The sequence below is a fragment of the Drosophila novamexicana genome, unplaced genomic scaffold (assembly GCF_003285875.2).
Source record: "Drosophila novamexicana strain 15010-1031.04,08,12 unplaced genomic scaffold, DnovRS2.1 tig00000689-arrow-pilon, whole genome shotgun sequence".
Lineage (NCBI taxonomy): Eukaryota > Metazoa > Arthropoda > Insecta > Diptera > Drosophilidae > Drosophila > Drosophila novamexicana.
The window spans coordinates 271,103-287,371 of NW_020824818.1; the positions used below are offsets into that span (position 1 = coordinate 271,103).

Genomic DNA, 16,269 nt, shown 5'->3' on the forward strand with positions numbered 1-16,269 from the left:
ACGCGATAGCATCGCATACAATGAGAAGAGGGGCTGCCATTGCCACACATACATACACATAGACACACTCACACTTGTGCGTTGTTTATGCCGCCGTTTTGGTTGCCTGGACAAACGCTTTTGGCCCTTTGCCGTTTGATGGCATTCGGCATCGCTATGAACTCAAACCACGCGATGCCACAAGGCAAAACAAAGGGCACAGCCAGACGGACTAGACACAGTTTCAACGCCGAGTTCCCTCCCGCTGCTGCCTGTAGAGCAGCCTGTGAAACAGCCGCCACAAAGGCTTGAAAAGCGCTCGAAAAAAAAGAGAAATAGAAGAAAAAAAATCAGTAGCTTGTGGATTATGTTGGCGCGGTCACGAGATGGGGCGAGAGGAGCGGCTTCCATTGTTGCTGCACGCACACTTGGCCTGACCAGCGTCCAGAGTGGAACATTCAACGTGCCGGGTCTGAGCAGCGCCAACGTCGTTGTCATTGTCGTGACAGGAAATTAAGATGAATGTGGCGAGCAAACTGCAGCTCCAACTGGACACTGGACAGTGGATCAGGGGTGCTGAGGGAATGGACAGTCAGACTTAGGTTTTGTCTCTTTTTCCTGCTGTTTGCGCTGTTTGCCTCTGTTGCTTAACGGTCTCTTAAAATATTCATAACACAAACTGTTGCCACTATCTGCTGCTGCCAAGCCGCAAATGCGACGGACTGCTCCCAGCTGCAGCAGGGACAGGGCCAGGGGAAAGGGAGTTTGGCGTTGGTGTAGTGCGAATGAAAGTGGCATCGTTGGGTGCAAAAGTTGCGCGTTGAAGCTAATTGATTTTTATGAATTACTTAAGTGACTTTTTTATGCAGCAGCAAATAATGAACGAACTGGGGCTTGTAATGGAGAGTAGCAATAGATGGTAGGACAGGGCATCTAAGATGAGTGCCAAACACTAAGGAATGCGGTTAATGGCTAGAGTAAAACAGCTTTGGTGCAGTAATACTGAGAAGAAGAAATAACATCATAAATCAATTTAGCAAGAGTACTTCACATAACTTAAAACTGGCAAACAAGTACATATGCGTTGATTACTGTTTGAAAAATATCCTTCTTGATAAGATAAGTAAGACGGAAGGATCTTTGCAAAGTTGCGTCACGACAGAAATGGATAGACGGACAGACAGGCAGGAATTCAAGGACTTGGCTGTTGATATTGATCAAGAATATGTTATAGTATGAAGTCTTGACAAAATTGTAATACTTTCTACAAGGGTATAACAAGGACCGAGAAAAAAGAAAATGTTTTAACTTTAGCCATTTGTCCCCAAAGTTAATATTGTGGATACGATGTGAAAGTAACAACTAAATGTTGCAATAACTGGCAGTAAGATGTATGCCGACCTTTAAATGACAATATATGTATATTTTGATCATGCCGACGAGCTGAGTTGATATTTGTTTGTCCGTCCAACCGATTGAAATATGAGCTTATCATTCTTTTCGATTACAATTTTGAGAAATGACCTCAACTTTTTTTAATACAATGTCGCGTTCTGCTCACAGAATACTACATTCAGCTCGAACTCGATCCGCGTTTTTCAATTAACTTAATGATCGAGTCGCCTTAACAGCTCACTTACCACAAACTGCAATTGAAATTAAATTTTCTCCTATTTGCTGTTCAATTTGACTTGTGAATATATCGCCTGCTGACTTTTGAAACGATGCCTGGGTAAATGTGCTGGCCAAGTTTAGAATCTACTCAAATATTTGAGGACAAAGCGATTACATAGTAAATGAGCCAAAATTGTCGTTAAAGTTTGAACTGTTTCCGTTGCTCTGTTTTGGGCTAATAACTTAATTGAGCCATCGCACGCATGGGAGGGCTCATTAAAAAGTTGGCAACTGTTTCCTGCGCAGTCCCCAAAGTGGATAGCTTTGTTTTGGGTGTGTGAACAGATGAATGGCTTTCTCGTATATAAGCAAGCATCTACTTAAAGTCACTTATAGTCTTGATTATGGTTCGTTACGTGCCTCGGCTGGCTGATGGCCAACGGGTGAAGCTCTCCTGGCCACTGGCGCTGTTTCGCTTCAATCACATCTTCTGGCCAGTCGATGCCAGCACCTCATCCAATTGGCAACGCTTGGATTATGGGATTGCTTTGATAGGCTGTCTGATCTTCATGCTGCATAATGATGCGGAACTTCGTTATTTGCGCTTTCACAGAAGCAACATTGACACCCTGTTGACCGGGATGCCCACCTACGTGATCCTCGTTGAGGCTCAGCTGCGCACTTTGGATATTCTCTGGCACAGAAATCAGCTGCGTCATTTGCTACAGACATACTTCAGCTCTATCTATGTGGATCGCGATGCGGAACCGCAACTCTTTCGTCAAATCGAGCTCAAGATGCTGCCGAACCGAGTGGTTGCCTCTTTGTATCTGATTGCCGTCTCCGGGTACATGATTGCGCCAATTGTGATGCTGATAACTGGTCAAAAGGACTATGTGTTTCCCATGATCACACCTTTCAATGCCCAGCCACTGTACGTATTTGTGCCGCTGGTGCTGAGCAGCGTCTGGGTGGCTCTGTCCATTGATACGATGGCGTTTGGTGAGACGACGCTGCTCTGCGAACTGGTCGCCCATCTGAAGGGTCGATATGTGCTATTGCAGCGCGACATGGAGTCGTCTATAGACCTCATACTGGCAGCCCGACGGCGTCCCCATATGGCGCAGCAATTGCGCGAGCTGCTTGTCCAAACATTGCACCGCAATGTGGCTCTCAATCGGTTTGGAGAGCAGCTTGAGGAACATTTCTCGGCTCGAATATTCATAATGTTCGCCTGCAGTGCCATATTATTATGCGCCTTGGGATTTAAGACATATGTGGTATGTGCGAGTGTTTGTGAATTGATTAATTACTTTATCGAAACTTGGAACTATTGTTTTGCAGAGTCCAACGGGCACCTACATTTATCCCATGTGGTTTGGCGCCAAAACTATGGAATTGCTCTCATTGGGTCAGCTGGGCTCCGAATTGGCTTATATGGTAACATTCAGTTTAATTTTATTTGCTAATTTTGGTTAGTGTTGCGTAAATCCTCTGGCTTTAAACATTGCCGTGTACATCCTTTTAATAGTATTTTTTGAATTACAAGGAAGCATTTCTAGTCCCATGTTCATCTATTATTTAATCATATTTGGTATTTGTCCAATTCAATTAATATCTTTCGTTTTTTAGACAGACTCTCTGAGTACGATGTACTATCAATCAAATTGGGAGCAGGTGCTTTACTACTCAACCAATCCTCACGAGAATCTGCGACTGTTGAAGGTCGTAGTGATAGCAATTGAGATGAACTGTAAGCCTTATTATATGATGGGCTTGAAGTACTTTCGAGTCAGCCTGCAGGCTGTCCTAAAGGTGTAATAAAGAACTCCTATCTCATATTAATGCACTAACTCTCGCTCTTTCAGATACTACAGGGCGCCTTCTCTTACTTCACGTTTCTCACCTCGATTCGCTGAGCGTCTGGTTTCAATTGGAGCTCTTACCGTCTGCACAATTTAATAAATTGTAATTTGTTAATGATGCATATTTCGGAATTTCAGAATTACGGATTTCGTTACGAAGCTATCGCATCACACTCTCATACAAATGATTGCATATTAAAAGTCAATTATTGGCGAATTTATTTTAATTAAATTTTAATGCGTTTGCGCATCGCTGCTAGCCTATATTTATGAGTGTGTGTGTATGTGGACGTGTTTGTGTGTGCGTCAGCCCAAAATTAGGCAATACCATTTTTACGAGTTCTGCTGCTGGCACAGAGCTCTGGGGAGTGCAGGGACTTGTCACAAAGTTCAGAAAACTTTCGCCTTTGGCATTTTAAGCTGAACTAAGAAGCGCTCAAAAACAGCTGATCATCAGGAATGCCATAAATCCTGAAAATTCTCTCCCATTCTTTTCGTTTCTCTTGTTCCTTATCACTTTTGCTATAATTTTAGTTTCAATTTCCTGCTTTACGAACGTTTTGCTTAATTAATCTATTTAAGTTTTTCCCAACAAATGAACAAAAGTTTTCCCATAAAAGTATGCGTGTCTCTTTCCCTCGCACGGATAGATTTTAAAGGTCGTATATTTGGTGGTGCTCGTTGAGTTAGTGGCGTGGTTCAGACCACATCAAGCGTCACCCTCACTGATAATTAGGCGAAACGCTGTATCGGCTCACACTCTAAGCCAATTTGCACTTCATTTGCGGCCCGACATGTATGAAAATGAGACAGCATAGAGGAATCGGAAATTGCCAGCCGACACACAGTTCTTCTGCTGACATTGTCGCCAGAATTGGTCTGACCTGAAGTGGTTTTCAGGTAACCAAATGGATTTTTAATTGCGATGACGCGTTGAGGATGCGTTGCAGTTGCTATTCGATATGAACAAGATCCAATTCGTTCAAATATAACTTGAGAAATACTTTCAACTAATCACTAAATGATTCAATTTTAAAATAATTAGGGATTACATATTTAGGAACATGTGACTACATTTCGCATTAGTTCTTATACCCTAGCAAAGTGTACTATTATGTTCTTATAAAGCGGGTCAGAAGAGAGTTTAAATTAAGGTTCATAAAGATGGGATTGAGGACAGCCGTTACGAAAATTTGTTTAATTATGGCAGATTATTTTCAAAACGCTTTATGAGGATTTATTGATTTATTGAGAAAGATCTCTACGTGCTTGGAAAATAGCTTGTAATAATAATCGTTCAATGTCAGCTCCTAATTGTCTTTAACGTGCTTTAAAAAGGACATTATTTTTTTCACATGTATTGTTTCAAGAAATATCCATACCAAAAGTCGACAAAGTAACAGTTTACAAAGATCTGATTTTAATGAGAGTACAAGTCATTGAACAAAGTCGGGAATTATACATTATTTCATTTGTATATTTTCACGTAAAATGCACTTTTATATTTATAAAAATTCTACAGAAATGCCCTCGTTTTGCTTAACTTTTGCAGAAGCCACTGAAAAATTTCATATTTATGCTTCGATGTTGCCAACTGAAGTTAAAAACAAACAAACACAAACGCAGAAGCACACACAAGTGTGTGGGTGTGTGTGTGTGTTTGTATGTGTGCGTGTGTTTTAGCGTTGCGAGAGAGAAGTACAAGCAAATGTAGGAAAAGTTTTAGCTTGTAATTATCATTAGCGATATTGTGTCTAAAGTTTTTGAAGCCGCGTATTAAGCGGCCTGCGAGCCACAGAATGCCAAATGGATGGTAGATAGTGTGTGTATGTATCTGTGTGTGGGTGGATGTGTGTGCATGGGTCCATAGAGCACACAGCAATGCTTCAAAAAGGCGCATACACATTGAAACTTTTGGCTTCATTTAACTTGGCATTTTGATTTGATTGCAGAGACACCATGAGAGAATCGAAATGGAAGAGCAAGCGAGAGACTCAGAAACAGGCGTTAAATCAAATTAAGCGCGCCAAATAAACGCCGGGTCGGACGGATAAAAGTTTTAATGGTGAACGCCATAGTTTTAAAATGTTATTATTCATTTCGTTTTTATTTTCTTGTTTTTTCGGTATTTTTAGATGCTTTCAGATTGGAAAAATTATAGTTTTGGTCGAAAGTCGTTGAAAAAGTTATTTCTGACACTCTCACGTATGTTTTCTACATCTGCCACTCTTCTGCCTTAATGCAACTTGGCCTTCTTTGTTTTAAAAATAAAACAAATCATTAAAAAAAAAAAAAAATCATTCATAACTTCCCCACAGTTTTTAATATTCACCAAGTTTTTAAATATTTTCATAGAAAATTAAGCTCTCACAGGAAAAATATATAAGCAAGAGTCAAGGGTATTCGGTCTTCGGCATAGCTTAGCTAGCAGCTCCTTCATGTTTCACATTTAGCTGCATGGCTTGCGAGTTGCAACACGTCGTATGCTTAATTAATTTTAAATGCACTTTTAATAGTTGCTTTGCGCAAAGTTTGCAAACGAATTCCATTAAATGACTAACTCACTAAGTCTGGCAACGCTGGGCTGGCAACCGCGTCTACTTTGTGTCACCTTTAAGGCAGTCGTTAATATAACTTTCGCTTGAACTAAAAACCTGCAGCAACATATAAATCGCAAAAAGATAGAAAGTACAAATGTAACCAGCCGGCAGGCATCCCCATTCATATGAGACTGCATTTGTCAGGCTCTTTCTCAGTCTCTCTCTATCTGTCTCTCTCTTTCTCTCCCTCTATGCGTCTCTCTGTCTGCTGTGTGTAATTATGTCTGAGATTATGCCCACAGTCATGGATGTACCGTCTGTGCGCCTTAAATGCGCCGCTGCTTTCCCGCTTCTTGTCCTTGTGGTTTTCCTCGACGTCAAAAGTTTCTGCGGCTTACTCGGGTGCGAATCTCTGAGAGTTTCTCGCTCCCGACGTGTTAATGTGCTGATTTCTTGGCATTTGCCTTAGTTTTTGAGCCAATGACATTAGCTGAAAGCGAGTGTAAACTGCTGGAGCTTTAGTACCAATAAAAACCATAAAATGAATATGTTAAGAAATGCAATCAAAATGTAAATAATATGCTTCTTATGATTGTTCTTTAAATAAAAGCTTTAAAATTGATTTTTGTATAAAAAGTTTCAGTGCCACATTAAACTTTATTAAGATTCAATCAAATATATAATATTTCGGTTTAGGAAAAGCTGAAACAAAGGCCTAAGTATCAGAGCAAGTTTTGAGAATATTAGAGCAGAGTTTCCACGCTATTCTTCGCTTAAAGCTTAAATATGCCTAAAAAGATTTAACATAAATGATTGGTTCGTTTAATCCAGTCTATTCCAAGATTAAGTTCTTGCTTATGCAACCATTGTTAACTCGTGTCATTGAGATGCTTGTTCGTTGAGTGCTTTAAGTGTGGTCCTAAGATATTTTGTTCATATGAGGCGCTCTCCGACTTAAGTATTCACATTTCCCTTTAGCTGCTGCTGCTGTTGTTGTGATTGTAGTTGACGCTGCTTGTGCTGCTGGGTTTTGGCTTTTGCTTGCCTCGTAAAGTCGCAGGAAGTTATTATCCTAAAAACTTTACCCCTGAGGGCAATACAAACAAAGGCGTAGCACAGCAACAAAGCGCAGCATTCATGTCTGACTATGAAATGGCAGTGCCTGCACTTTCCCGCACACACACACAGCCACAGTTTGCTTTGCCTATGCATGAAAATAGAATGTCATAAAATTAGAACGATCATAAGCAGCGCAGTAGCCAACGAATCGTCTCGAGTAAAAGCCACCACACAAAAACTTGGCCAACGCGCAGACTTTTTTACTGCTCTTGGGAAATAGTTGATGGCCAGGCGTTCTGCTTTCCGCCTTAACCCATTAAATTCCTTCTATATTATTCTCACAAAATACATTTAAAACACAAAAATTACCCATCCTGGATGTTGTGGCTCGCAAGTGCTCGTATCTTAAATCCAAATTCCATTTTCTGGGTATGCAGAGCTTAAATACTGCTCTTCCACAAGATTTGAAGACATTTAAATTTTGCTTTGCCTTCCCTCTCGGTTTTCATGCAAAGATACATGTTTTTTATTACTTTGGAAATGCATTGCACGCATTTCTCATTTACGAAAAAAACAAGAAATGTTTAATATTTTAAGTCAATTACCGTAACAAATATTTGTATAAAATTGTGTTTCCAATTAGAATGCAGGCCAGTTCATTTAAAAAAATCGTTTTTATACCCTGAACCCATTAAAAATGGGTACAAGGGTATATTGTATTTGTGCGCAAGCCAAATGTTTGTAACAGGCAGAAGAAATCATCTCCGACCCCATAAAGTATATATATTCTTGATCAGCACCAATAGCCGAGTCGATCTAGCCAAGTCCGTCTGTCTGTCCGTATGTATGAACGCAAGGATCTCAGAACCTATAAAAGCTAGGGACTTGAAATTTTAGATGTAGATGCTCCTAGTCCCGCGCAGATCGAGTTTGTTTTTCGATAATCGATAACTTACTCCGTTTCCAAGCAATCGATAAAAATCGATATCGATATCCTGTTGTTTGGGCAATTTAGGTAAATAATAAGAGTCACCAAACTTGACATATAGCTTCTAAAATAGAATATATGTATATATGCATTTGATGTTGGAAGAAGAGAAGGGAGCTCCCGACTAGAACCTCTTACTTGTTTAATATTATGTCATGCAAATGGCTTGGGTATGCAAAGTAAGTATATTGATTTAGATAAAGCTACCTATTTATATGGCTTGAATAAATGCAGTGGAGAGAGCTCGATTGGGACAGTACTTCGTTTAGTATAATTTAATGAATCTCACATGAGATAAGCTGGACCAAAAAAGCTGGACTTTGCAAGCGAAACGTTTTTTGGCCAACAACTTTTTTTTTAATGAATGCCGTATTTCAAAAACAGGATATATTTACCCGAGAGTTTAAAAAAAAATCGTCAAAAAAGTTTTTTTTTTTTTTTAACTTATATATGTTTATTGTATTGAATCAAAAAATAGCATACATTTTTATTAAAAAGCCGTTAACTTAGGTGGTATCTCGCCAATCCTGGTTGGCTCCTCAGGCTTTATCGTGGACAAATGTCAAAGCCGTCTTCTTTGAGTAAGGCTGCACCGTCACGTAGGTAGTCGGTGGGTTCTAGGACTTCTCCTGTGTCGTGGTTGGAGAAGGTCTCTAAAGAATCTTTTCTTGAGCCTTCTGACTACACACCTATCAGCGGATCTCTTGTATGGGTTGGCGAATGCTTCGACTCTGAGATTACTTGGCCGAGATAGTCTAAAAAAATCAACAAAAAAGATTGATTATACCAACCAAACGTTTTTTTGTCAACAACTTTTTCCAACCCATCAATTTTAAATTTCTAATTCAAAAAGGTATAATATTATAAAATCAGATTATATTTACCCGAGATTTTCAAAACAATATTTAAAAAAGTTTTGATATTCGAACCTACCCCGGGTAATAGCTCTCGGGTAATAGGTCCGCACGGAGATATGACGTTCCAAAACGACATAACTCCGCGCGGAGATATGACGTTCCAAACGACATAACTCCGCGCGGAGATATGACGTTCCAAACGACAAACCTCCGCGGGGAGATATGACGTTCCAAAACGACATAGCTCCGCGCGGAGATATGACGTTCCAAAACGACATAATTCCGCGCGGAGATATGACGTTCCAAAACTAATAACTCCGCGCGGAGATAAGACGTTCAAAAACGACATAACTCCGCGCGGAGATATGACGTTCCAAAACGACATAACTCCAGGCGGAGATATGACGTTCCAAACGACAAACCTCCGCGGGGAGATATGACGTTCCAAAACGACATAACTCCGCGCTGATATAAGAGTCACCAAACTTGACATATAGCTTCTAAAATATAATATATATATTGGAAGAAGAGGGTTCAGGGTATTCCCTAGTCGGGAGCTCTCGACTAGAGCCTCTTGTTTTTTGTTTTATTTAACATTTTTGCTGGCTTAGCTTTTCTAAGCATTAATTTTATTTCAAATAAAATAAATTATTAAATGGCTATTCCCACAAACAAACAAAAAAACACTTATTTAATTTTTAATGCATTTTGAGTTTATAGTGTGTGGCTGCAGAAAGGAGAAACACAGCCACTGTATTAGGTGAGAGATCGATTGTTAATATGTGTTTCTGTGGTATTTCAAATGTATGCCACGATAACTTGGAGCTGCGTACATGGCATTTGCTATTCGGAGACAATCTTTTCCGTATTATTTGTAATCTATAATTTGAGAACAATCAATGCTGTTATCAATTATGTATATTCATGCGATGAGCTAGCACTGTGGTACTCTACGTCAAGTCATCCCATGACGGCTACCGAAGATGCATTGTCCAGAGTTGGCATTATCTGTGGTCTGAGTTTATCCATTAGAATAGCAGAATTTGTAAATGTAGCTGAATGAATCAAAGAGCTTGTCTGGCTGTCCGCTTGCACTGTGACTACAGCTTTCCTGTTGGCCATCTTTAGATGTAGCTAAAAACGCAAATGCATTGCCTGCATAAATTAAATGTTACGACATCCGTTTTGTGTATGTGTGTGTGTGTGTTTGGGCTGCAGGTGGAGCAGGTACCTCAACTAGTTGCAGGCAGTTTGGCATTAAAAGCCAAATATACTTGTATATAAAACTCAGGTGCATACACACCCAAATATTCAGCAGGACACGCTCATAGACACACTGAGGCACAACTTACAGATAACTAGCTGCAGCTGGGATAATGGCCATGGGCATTGCTCGTGGCTCTGGCTGAAGAGCGCTAATTTTTAATTACGACCACTAAATATTCAATTCTTAGTGTCAGGAGCAAAGGCAAATGCGAACATTTCCTTTACCGGTTGTGCCGGAGCTCTTTGTTTTGTAGATTAACAGCCAGGAAAGGGAGCCAAATAAAGTGTGGAACAAAGGGCAAGGGAGACACTTGATTTCTGTCGCTTGGAATTGCAAATGTCGTGCTTGGGTATTTAAAGACCACAAACTATGAATGATACTCATTAAATTGGGCAGTGTTCTTTTTTTTATACCCTATCTGAAATGAGTAAAGTACAATTGTTGTGCAAAATAATGTAACAGCCAGAAGTGAGGCATCTCAACACAAAGTATATATACTGACCATAAGCGAGTCGATCTTAGCTGACGTGAGTTTAAACGAGTCGATCTTGAGCATTGCAATTTTTAAAATTATATTTTATAAAATCGATAAAAATGTATATCAGAAGCTTTCGGAGCTTCCGGACGTTCTGCCCGGAATCGTAGTAAATAAATTGTTAATGTGTGGGAGCAGGTACTCCTCTTTTGCATCAGGTCCAACCTTATCCCCCTTTATTGGGCGAGTACTCCTCACACAGGTTTGAGAACAACAAACACTATGCATTTTATAATTAAATGTTATGAAACATGACGCAGATGGTTTATTGTGATGTCAAGAGCTTCCAAATTGTTTTTTTTCATAGGATCCTCACCTATCTCAATACTTGAGTACATCAGTCAAGAGAGTTTTCCGGTTAAATATACCGTAGTCAAGCCTCATACATCCATACATTATATATATAAATACATTAAGCCTCTCATATAAATTTATAAGAATGTGAAGTATAAATTTAAACACGCATCGTGTATATTGTTTAAACTTATGAGTGTGTACCAAACTTTTTGTTAATTTTTTACATACTTGCTATGTGCTTGAAGAAGATTATACAAAAATGAAACTGTGGGGGGTTGAAGAAGAATTAATTCGTGTTGGACATGTGCACGGATTAAATCTTTCATATGAAAAGCAAACAAGTTGTATTTCAAAGTTCAGAGTGTGGAAAACATAGTACGCTTTAGAGCAAGCCTCTCAATCGGAGATGTGGAAAATGTACTGACCTTTAATATTTGGCTGTTTTAATGACATAAATAATACACTAGGGTATGGACAAAATCGATGTGATAAATATAAAATCATCGGTCGGAGTAGTCGTAATACGATAATACGGATCGGTTAATTGGTAGCTTGAGAAACTGAAGCTGGGCTTAAATACAACGTCATACATATCTGATCGAACATTTCTGCAGGTATATTGGCGATTTTAAAATAATTTTAAACAGTACAATTATAACTGATTTATTCATGTGTGTTTTGTATTCCTCAGTTGGAAATATATATATAGTCTTAGTATCGGTTAGCTTAGGCTGATTTGTTTTATTGTGTGTGCATGACTCAAGAGTTTACCAATTTTTATATTAAATAAATGAATAATATTATAATTTGTTCCCATGGGTGCCTAACCTGATTCGTGCAACCCAAAAATAAAGTCAATTGTATACCCTATCAATTTGTAAAGGTTCTGCAGCTACCCTTTTTTTTACAGTTCAATTGTTTTATAAGTATTATTTTTGCGCTGGAATCGATCAGTTGCTTCTGATCTCTACCAAAGGAATAATTATTAATGTAGTATAGTTACTATTATGTGACTTATATGGTAAGTGCAGCTACCTAACATATATTTTTATTCATTTCCTATGAATATTATCATCTCTGCATATTTCAAGTATCGGTCCAAGAATTACAGCAGTGAACAATATTTCTTTACAACCACTCATATAGTTAGTTATTTTAATGATAAGAACTTGACATATAATGGGAAATTACTACAAGATAAGAAAGTGCGTATTGCATATATTATTGTTTATTGAAAGGGCGTTTATGAGCGAGCGGGTTTCAAGCGAGATTCAAAATGCATAAAGCTCTTCTCGTGCTTTGACAAGCGGTCAGTTCGATTTCTTACGGTGGCCGAACAACAGCTCATAATGCTGGCATTACGGGTTCTAATAATATCTGTACTACTGCCCGGGGTTTTACTGGCAAGTTTTTGTGATAAAGCAGTGTATGTAGCTGGGAAAAAGAAACCGCAGGTAAGTCATGAAATAATTTGAAAAAAGTTGAATTTATTAAATAATATTTAAGGTTGTCAAAGCGTGCTGCAATGGCTATAGGTATGTTACGACTGATACAAAAAAGATTTCTTGCGAACCCATCTGCAAGGAGCCGTGCAGCAACGGATCGTGCGTGAGCCCCAATACGTGCAGTTGCAATCAGGGCTATGAAAATCTGCTGCACATGCCATCGAAGGGGTGAGTTAAGCTTTTAAATAAGCATCCGATCTTTAGCTTATATTTCACCAGCTGTGTGCCGCGCTGCTCAACCAAATGCTTGAACGGACAGTGCATAGCCCCAGAGACTTGCAGCTGCGATGCCGGCTACCAGCTGGACGAGTCGAGTGGCCGCTGTGCTCCAATCTGCTCCACTGGCTGTCCAAATGGTTTCTGCGAGACTCCGGGCAAATGCAGCTGCAGTCGCGGCTACAGCCTGGCGAGTGATCAGACCTGTGTTCCAGACAGCTCCAGCTCTACCCAAACAACGCAGCCGCCAGTGACCACCGAATCCGACAGCTTCAGCTCAACCGGAACCACGCAGCCTCAAGAAACCACAATGACTGACTACGGCTTCATAAAGAACTGGAAGATCACCTGCCTAATGGCAATCGTCCTGCTGCTAGCGCTGATAGTACTTGGTTTTTTTATGAAGCTAAGACATCGTAGGACAACTTCCGAAGATTTCAAGACGGGTGAGTCATGCAAAACTGGATGCTATAATTGCACATATATACATGTATATTGTAAGTCGAAGTCCTTATATACATATATATGTTTGTCACAGAAATTTACAAAAATATACATATATATATCCGAATCGGCAGCTTAGTCGAACAAAAATATCCGTCCGGACTATTACAGTTAGAGATTAAAAAACTCGAACTCAAGATCAAATTAATTTCTTATTTTTCATTATTAATTTTCGAAAACTGATATAATATTTACGTATGTTGTTAGCTTATTTTTCACGTTCCATTAGAATAGTTCCAAATTATCAAATTTACATAGTTCCATCTTGCATACTTTTCTATATCACAACCACAGTCGGAATTTCAGGTTTTTAGCTCTTACTCTCTTAACAAGTAAATCGCAGATTAGTTAACTAACAGAATATTTGTAGACATATCTCGGATATAAGATAGGAGGTGAATAAACCCAATCTATTATAGTATACACATATCCATATATAATACTACCCCTCCCACCGTTCCAGTAAAAATAACTTAGTCTACTTTTGGATTTTTTTTCTATTAATTTCAGAAAAAGAAATGATTGCTGCGGACAATAAAATGTTTGTTATAGACTTTACATCAACCAAGAATTAAAACTAAGCCTACAAGGCTTACATTCTTTCACCATTAAGAACATTTATACTTATTACATTTATTGTTTTCAATTATATTGCATTTTACGAGTTTGTCATAATAAATGTTGTAGTTAAAATTATATTTAATGCTAGAATCTTTCGAGAGTTTCTTAAGTCTATGCAATCAACAGTATATGCGTTTCAGTTTTAAAATATCCTTGGGGCTAAGGCCGTTACGCTGACCAATGTTGACACCACTCTGTAATGGAATTATGGTGCGTTTGCCGTTCTTTGAGAAGGCATAGGGTCCATAGTGCATTAGACTGTAATAATCGTAGCCAAGTCCAAAGTCGCCGACATCCTTTGAATTGTAGATGGCGAAGTTATTCTCCCTGCCAGATTCGATGTTCTCAAAGGCGATCTTAACGAACTTGTTTCTATTGGGATCGCTCTGCATGTGCAGCAAGGCGAGAGCATGGAGTAGCTCGTGCTGTATGATGCCTGTTGTCATGCAACCCTTACCAAGATTTAGTTCCTGACGTTTGCCTAGATAACCAACATTGGACCAACAGCCTGAATCCTTCCTTTGTATAACAACCTGTGGCTCATTCTGATTATATGTGCGGCGGAAGCGCACACAAGTCTGGGATGAAATTCCAGACATGGCTCTCTCAATTAACCTTACGTCAGAGGCAGCTGTGGAGTATAGGATATTATAGTAATCACTTGACATATCTAAAGTTACACCTACATAGCCCCTCGATCCTGTATACTAGTTCTTTTTTGGGCCAGTAGTAGCCCGACCACAGCATCACGTTGCGTGACTTTGCGTTGCCCTCCAAGTGGTCCAATTGGTCTGGCGTGAGACGCATATCGTCCTCTGACAGAGCCTCATGTTGAACTGTCGACAGCGCCTGGCTAGTGTCCAAGGCGTAAAGCAGACAGACCAAAAGTGAAAATTTGTGAAAGTTCATTTTAACAATGAATTTACAAACTGTGGAACACGAGATTTTTATACCTTCAGCTGGAAGAATAACGCAATAGATAAGTACAGACATCAACCAAACGTGGACACAGTAATTAAGTTTATGATGTTTTAAGATAAGAGTTTGTTGCCTTTAATACTGTATGGTCTTGCAGCTATGAAGGAGTATGCGATCAACAAAATTATTTATTTGTGTTACTCTTAATTTAATCGTTCGAATTCGAGATAGTCTTATTTTCAGCTGTAAGTAATTGGAAACTGATGCTTAACTGCGAACGTTTTTAACGTACATTCGGCGTAAATATTATATTTTAAACGCCGTATACTTTATATTATTAGCAATTTTTTGGATGACAGCTTGCGATATCTTTCAAAAACTGGAAATTGTTCAATGAATCCTAATAATATTCCAATTTTAAATTTTGTAGCTTTTAATTTTATACTATCGATAGTTTCTTTAATGGATAAGCTGTAAGTTGGTAACTATCAAAGCCAGTATCAATAAGTTAAATACTGGAATTTAAGTAAGCCCTTCCATACAGATCCACGGATGCAAAAGCTTATCTTTGGTATTGTCTTAGCTAAAGCCCATATATGACAGTGTTATACAAAGCAAGGTTTATAGCTTATCTATTTGTATGTTTTTTTTTATTTGTAGTATATATAGGTGAACATTTTGTATTTTTATTATAAATATTCTTGGTAATGACAATAACAATAATAATGCTAAAAAATAGTAAAAACTATTTTAATCACAAAAGTACAGAATTACACCAATCGAAACCAGCAAAGTTTTGACTGAAATAGCTGCACGCCTGAATTAGTTAATTACTGGCATCGAAGCAAATGATTCCATTTAATTGACAAGCAGCTTTTGCAGTCTACGCAGTTGCATGAAAGCACGTAGTAAGCGGTATCCAGTCGACAGAAAATCTCATTTATAACTATCCTAAATACAGCACTCTAATAAGCAATGTTGAGGCTTCGCTAATGTCTTTTATGGCTTTCATATAACATATATTCCCTAAAGCAATCTAAAGTTCTTTTCATATTTGCGCTTTTCTTTCCCAACTTAATGATGATAAATTTCATTGCCTTATTGCCATTTACTCTCCGCCTTTCCACTTTCCCATGCCTTCTTCCGCATCGCCCGCCCAAATTTAATCAGTTTATTGTGTTGACAAATGTAATTAGGTAAACTCTACGTCGCTGTCATTTGTGTTAAGATTAATTTTGGCAGGCCTTCCGCCTTCGCAAGTATTCGCGAGCTCGGTAAGCGATTGGGATTGTGATTTGGAAACCGACACGGCAGTTGACAAAAGGTGTCATAAAAGGTCACGATAGGAGCCAAAATGAAAAAAACATGAGTTATCGGATATCTTCGGTATAAAAATTAAGTATAAAATTGAGTCGAATGATGAATTGAATTTGAAACAGCAGCTAAACGCGGGCCATGCATTGATAGCCCCTCATGATATATATAAAAAGTAGTCTATGGGACT

The 16,269-nt window shown here is 38.9% G+C and overlaps 3 protein-coding genes across 3 annotated transcripts; 2 read left to right on the top strand and 1 right to left on the bottom strand.

Moving 5' to 3' along the window:
• The first annotated feature begins 1,997 nt into the window (after window positions 1-1,997).
• LOC115763109 (odorant receptor 35a) lies at window positions 1,998-3,512 on the top strand. Its single transcript, XM_030705553.1, has 4 exons — window positions 1,998-2,873; window positions 2,938-3,033; window positions 3,226-3,408; window positions 3,462-3,512. The coding sequence occupies exons 1-4, from the start codon at window positions 1,998-2,000 to the stop codon at window positions 3,510-3,512; spliced, it is 1,206 nt and encodes a 401-aa protein (XP_030561413.1).
• An 8,838-nt stretch (window positions 3,513-12,350) lies between these two features.
• LOC115763260 (fibrillin-2-like) lies at window positions 12,351-13,907 on the top strand. Its single transcript, XM_030705738.1, has 4 exons — window positions 12,351-12,455; window positions 12,508-12,674; window positions 12,726-13,168; window positions 13,737-13,907. The coding sequence occupies exons 1-4, from the start codon at window positions 12,351-12,353 to the stop codon at window positions 13,799-13,801; spliced, it is 780 nt and encodes a 259-aa protein (XP_030561598.1). The 3' UTR covers window positions 13,802-13,907.
• On the bottom strand, window positions 13,905-14,756 carry LOC115763261 (zinc metalloproteinase nas-4). The gene is made up of 2 exons (XM_030705739.1): window positions 14,534-14,756; window positions 13,905-14,478 (listed from the first exon to the last, which is right to left on the bottom strand). Exons 1-2 carry the CDS (start codon window positions 14,754-14,756, stop codon window positions 13,967-13,969), a joined length of 735 nt encoding a protein of 244 aa, XP_030561599.1. The 3' UTR covers window positions 13,905-13,966.
• Between the last annotated feature and the right edge of the window lie 1,513 nt (window positions 14,757-16,269).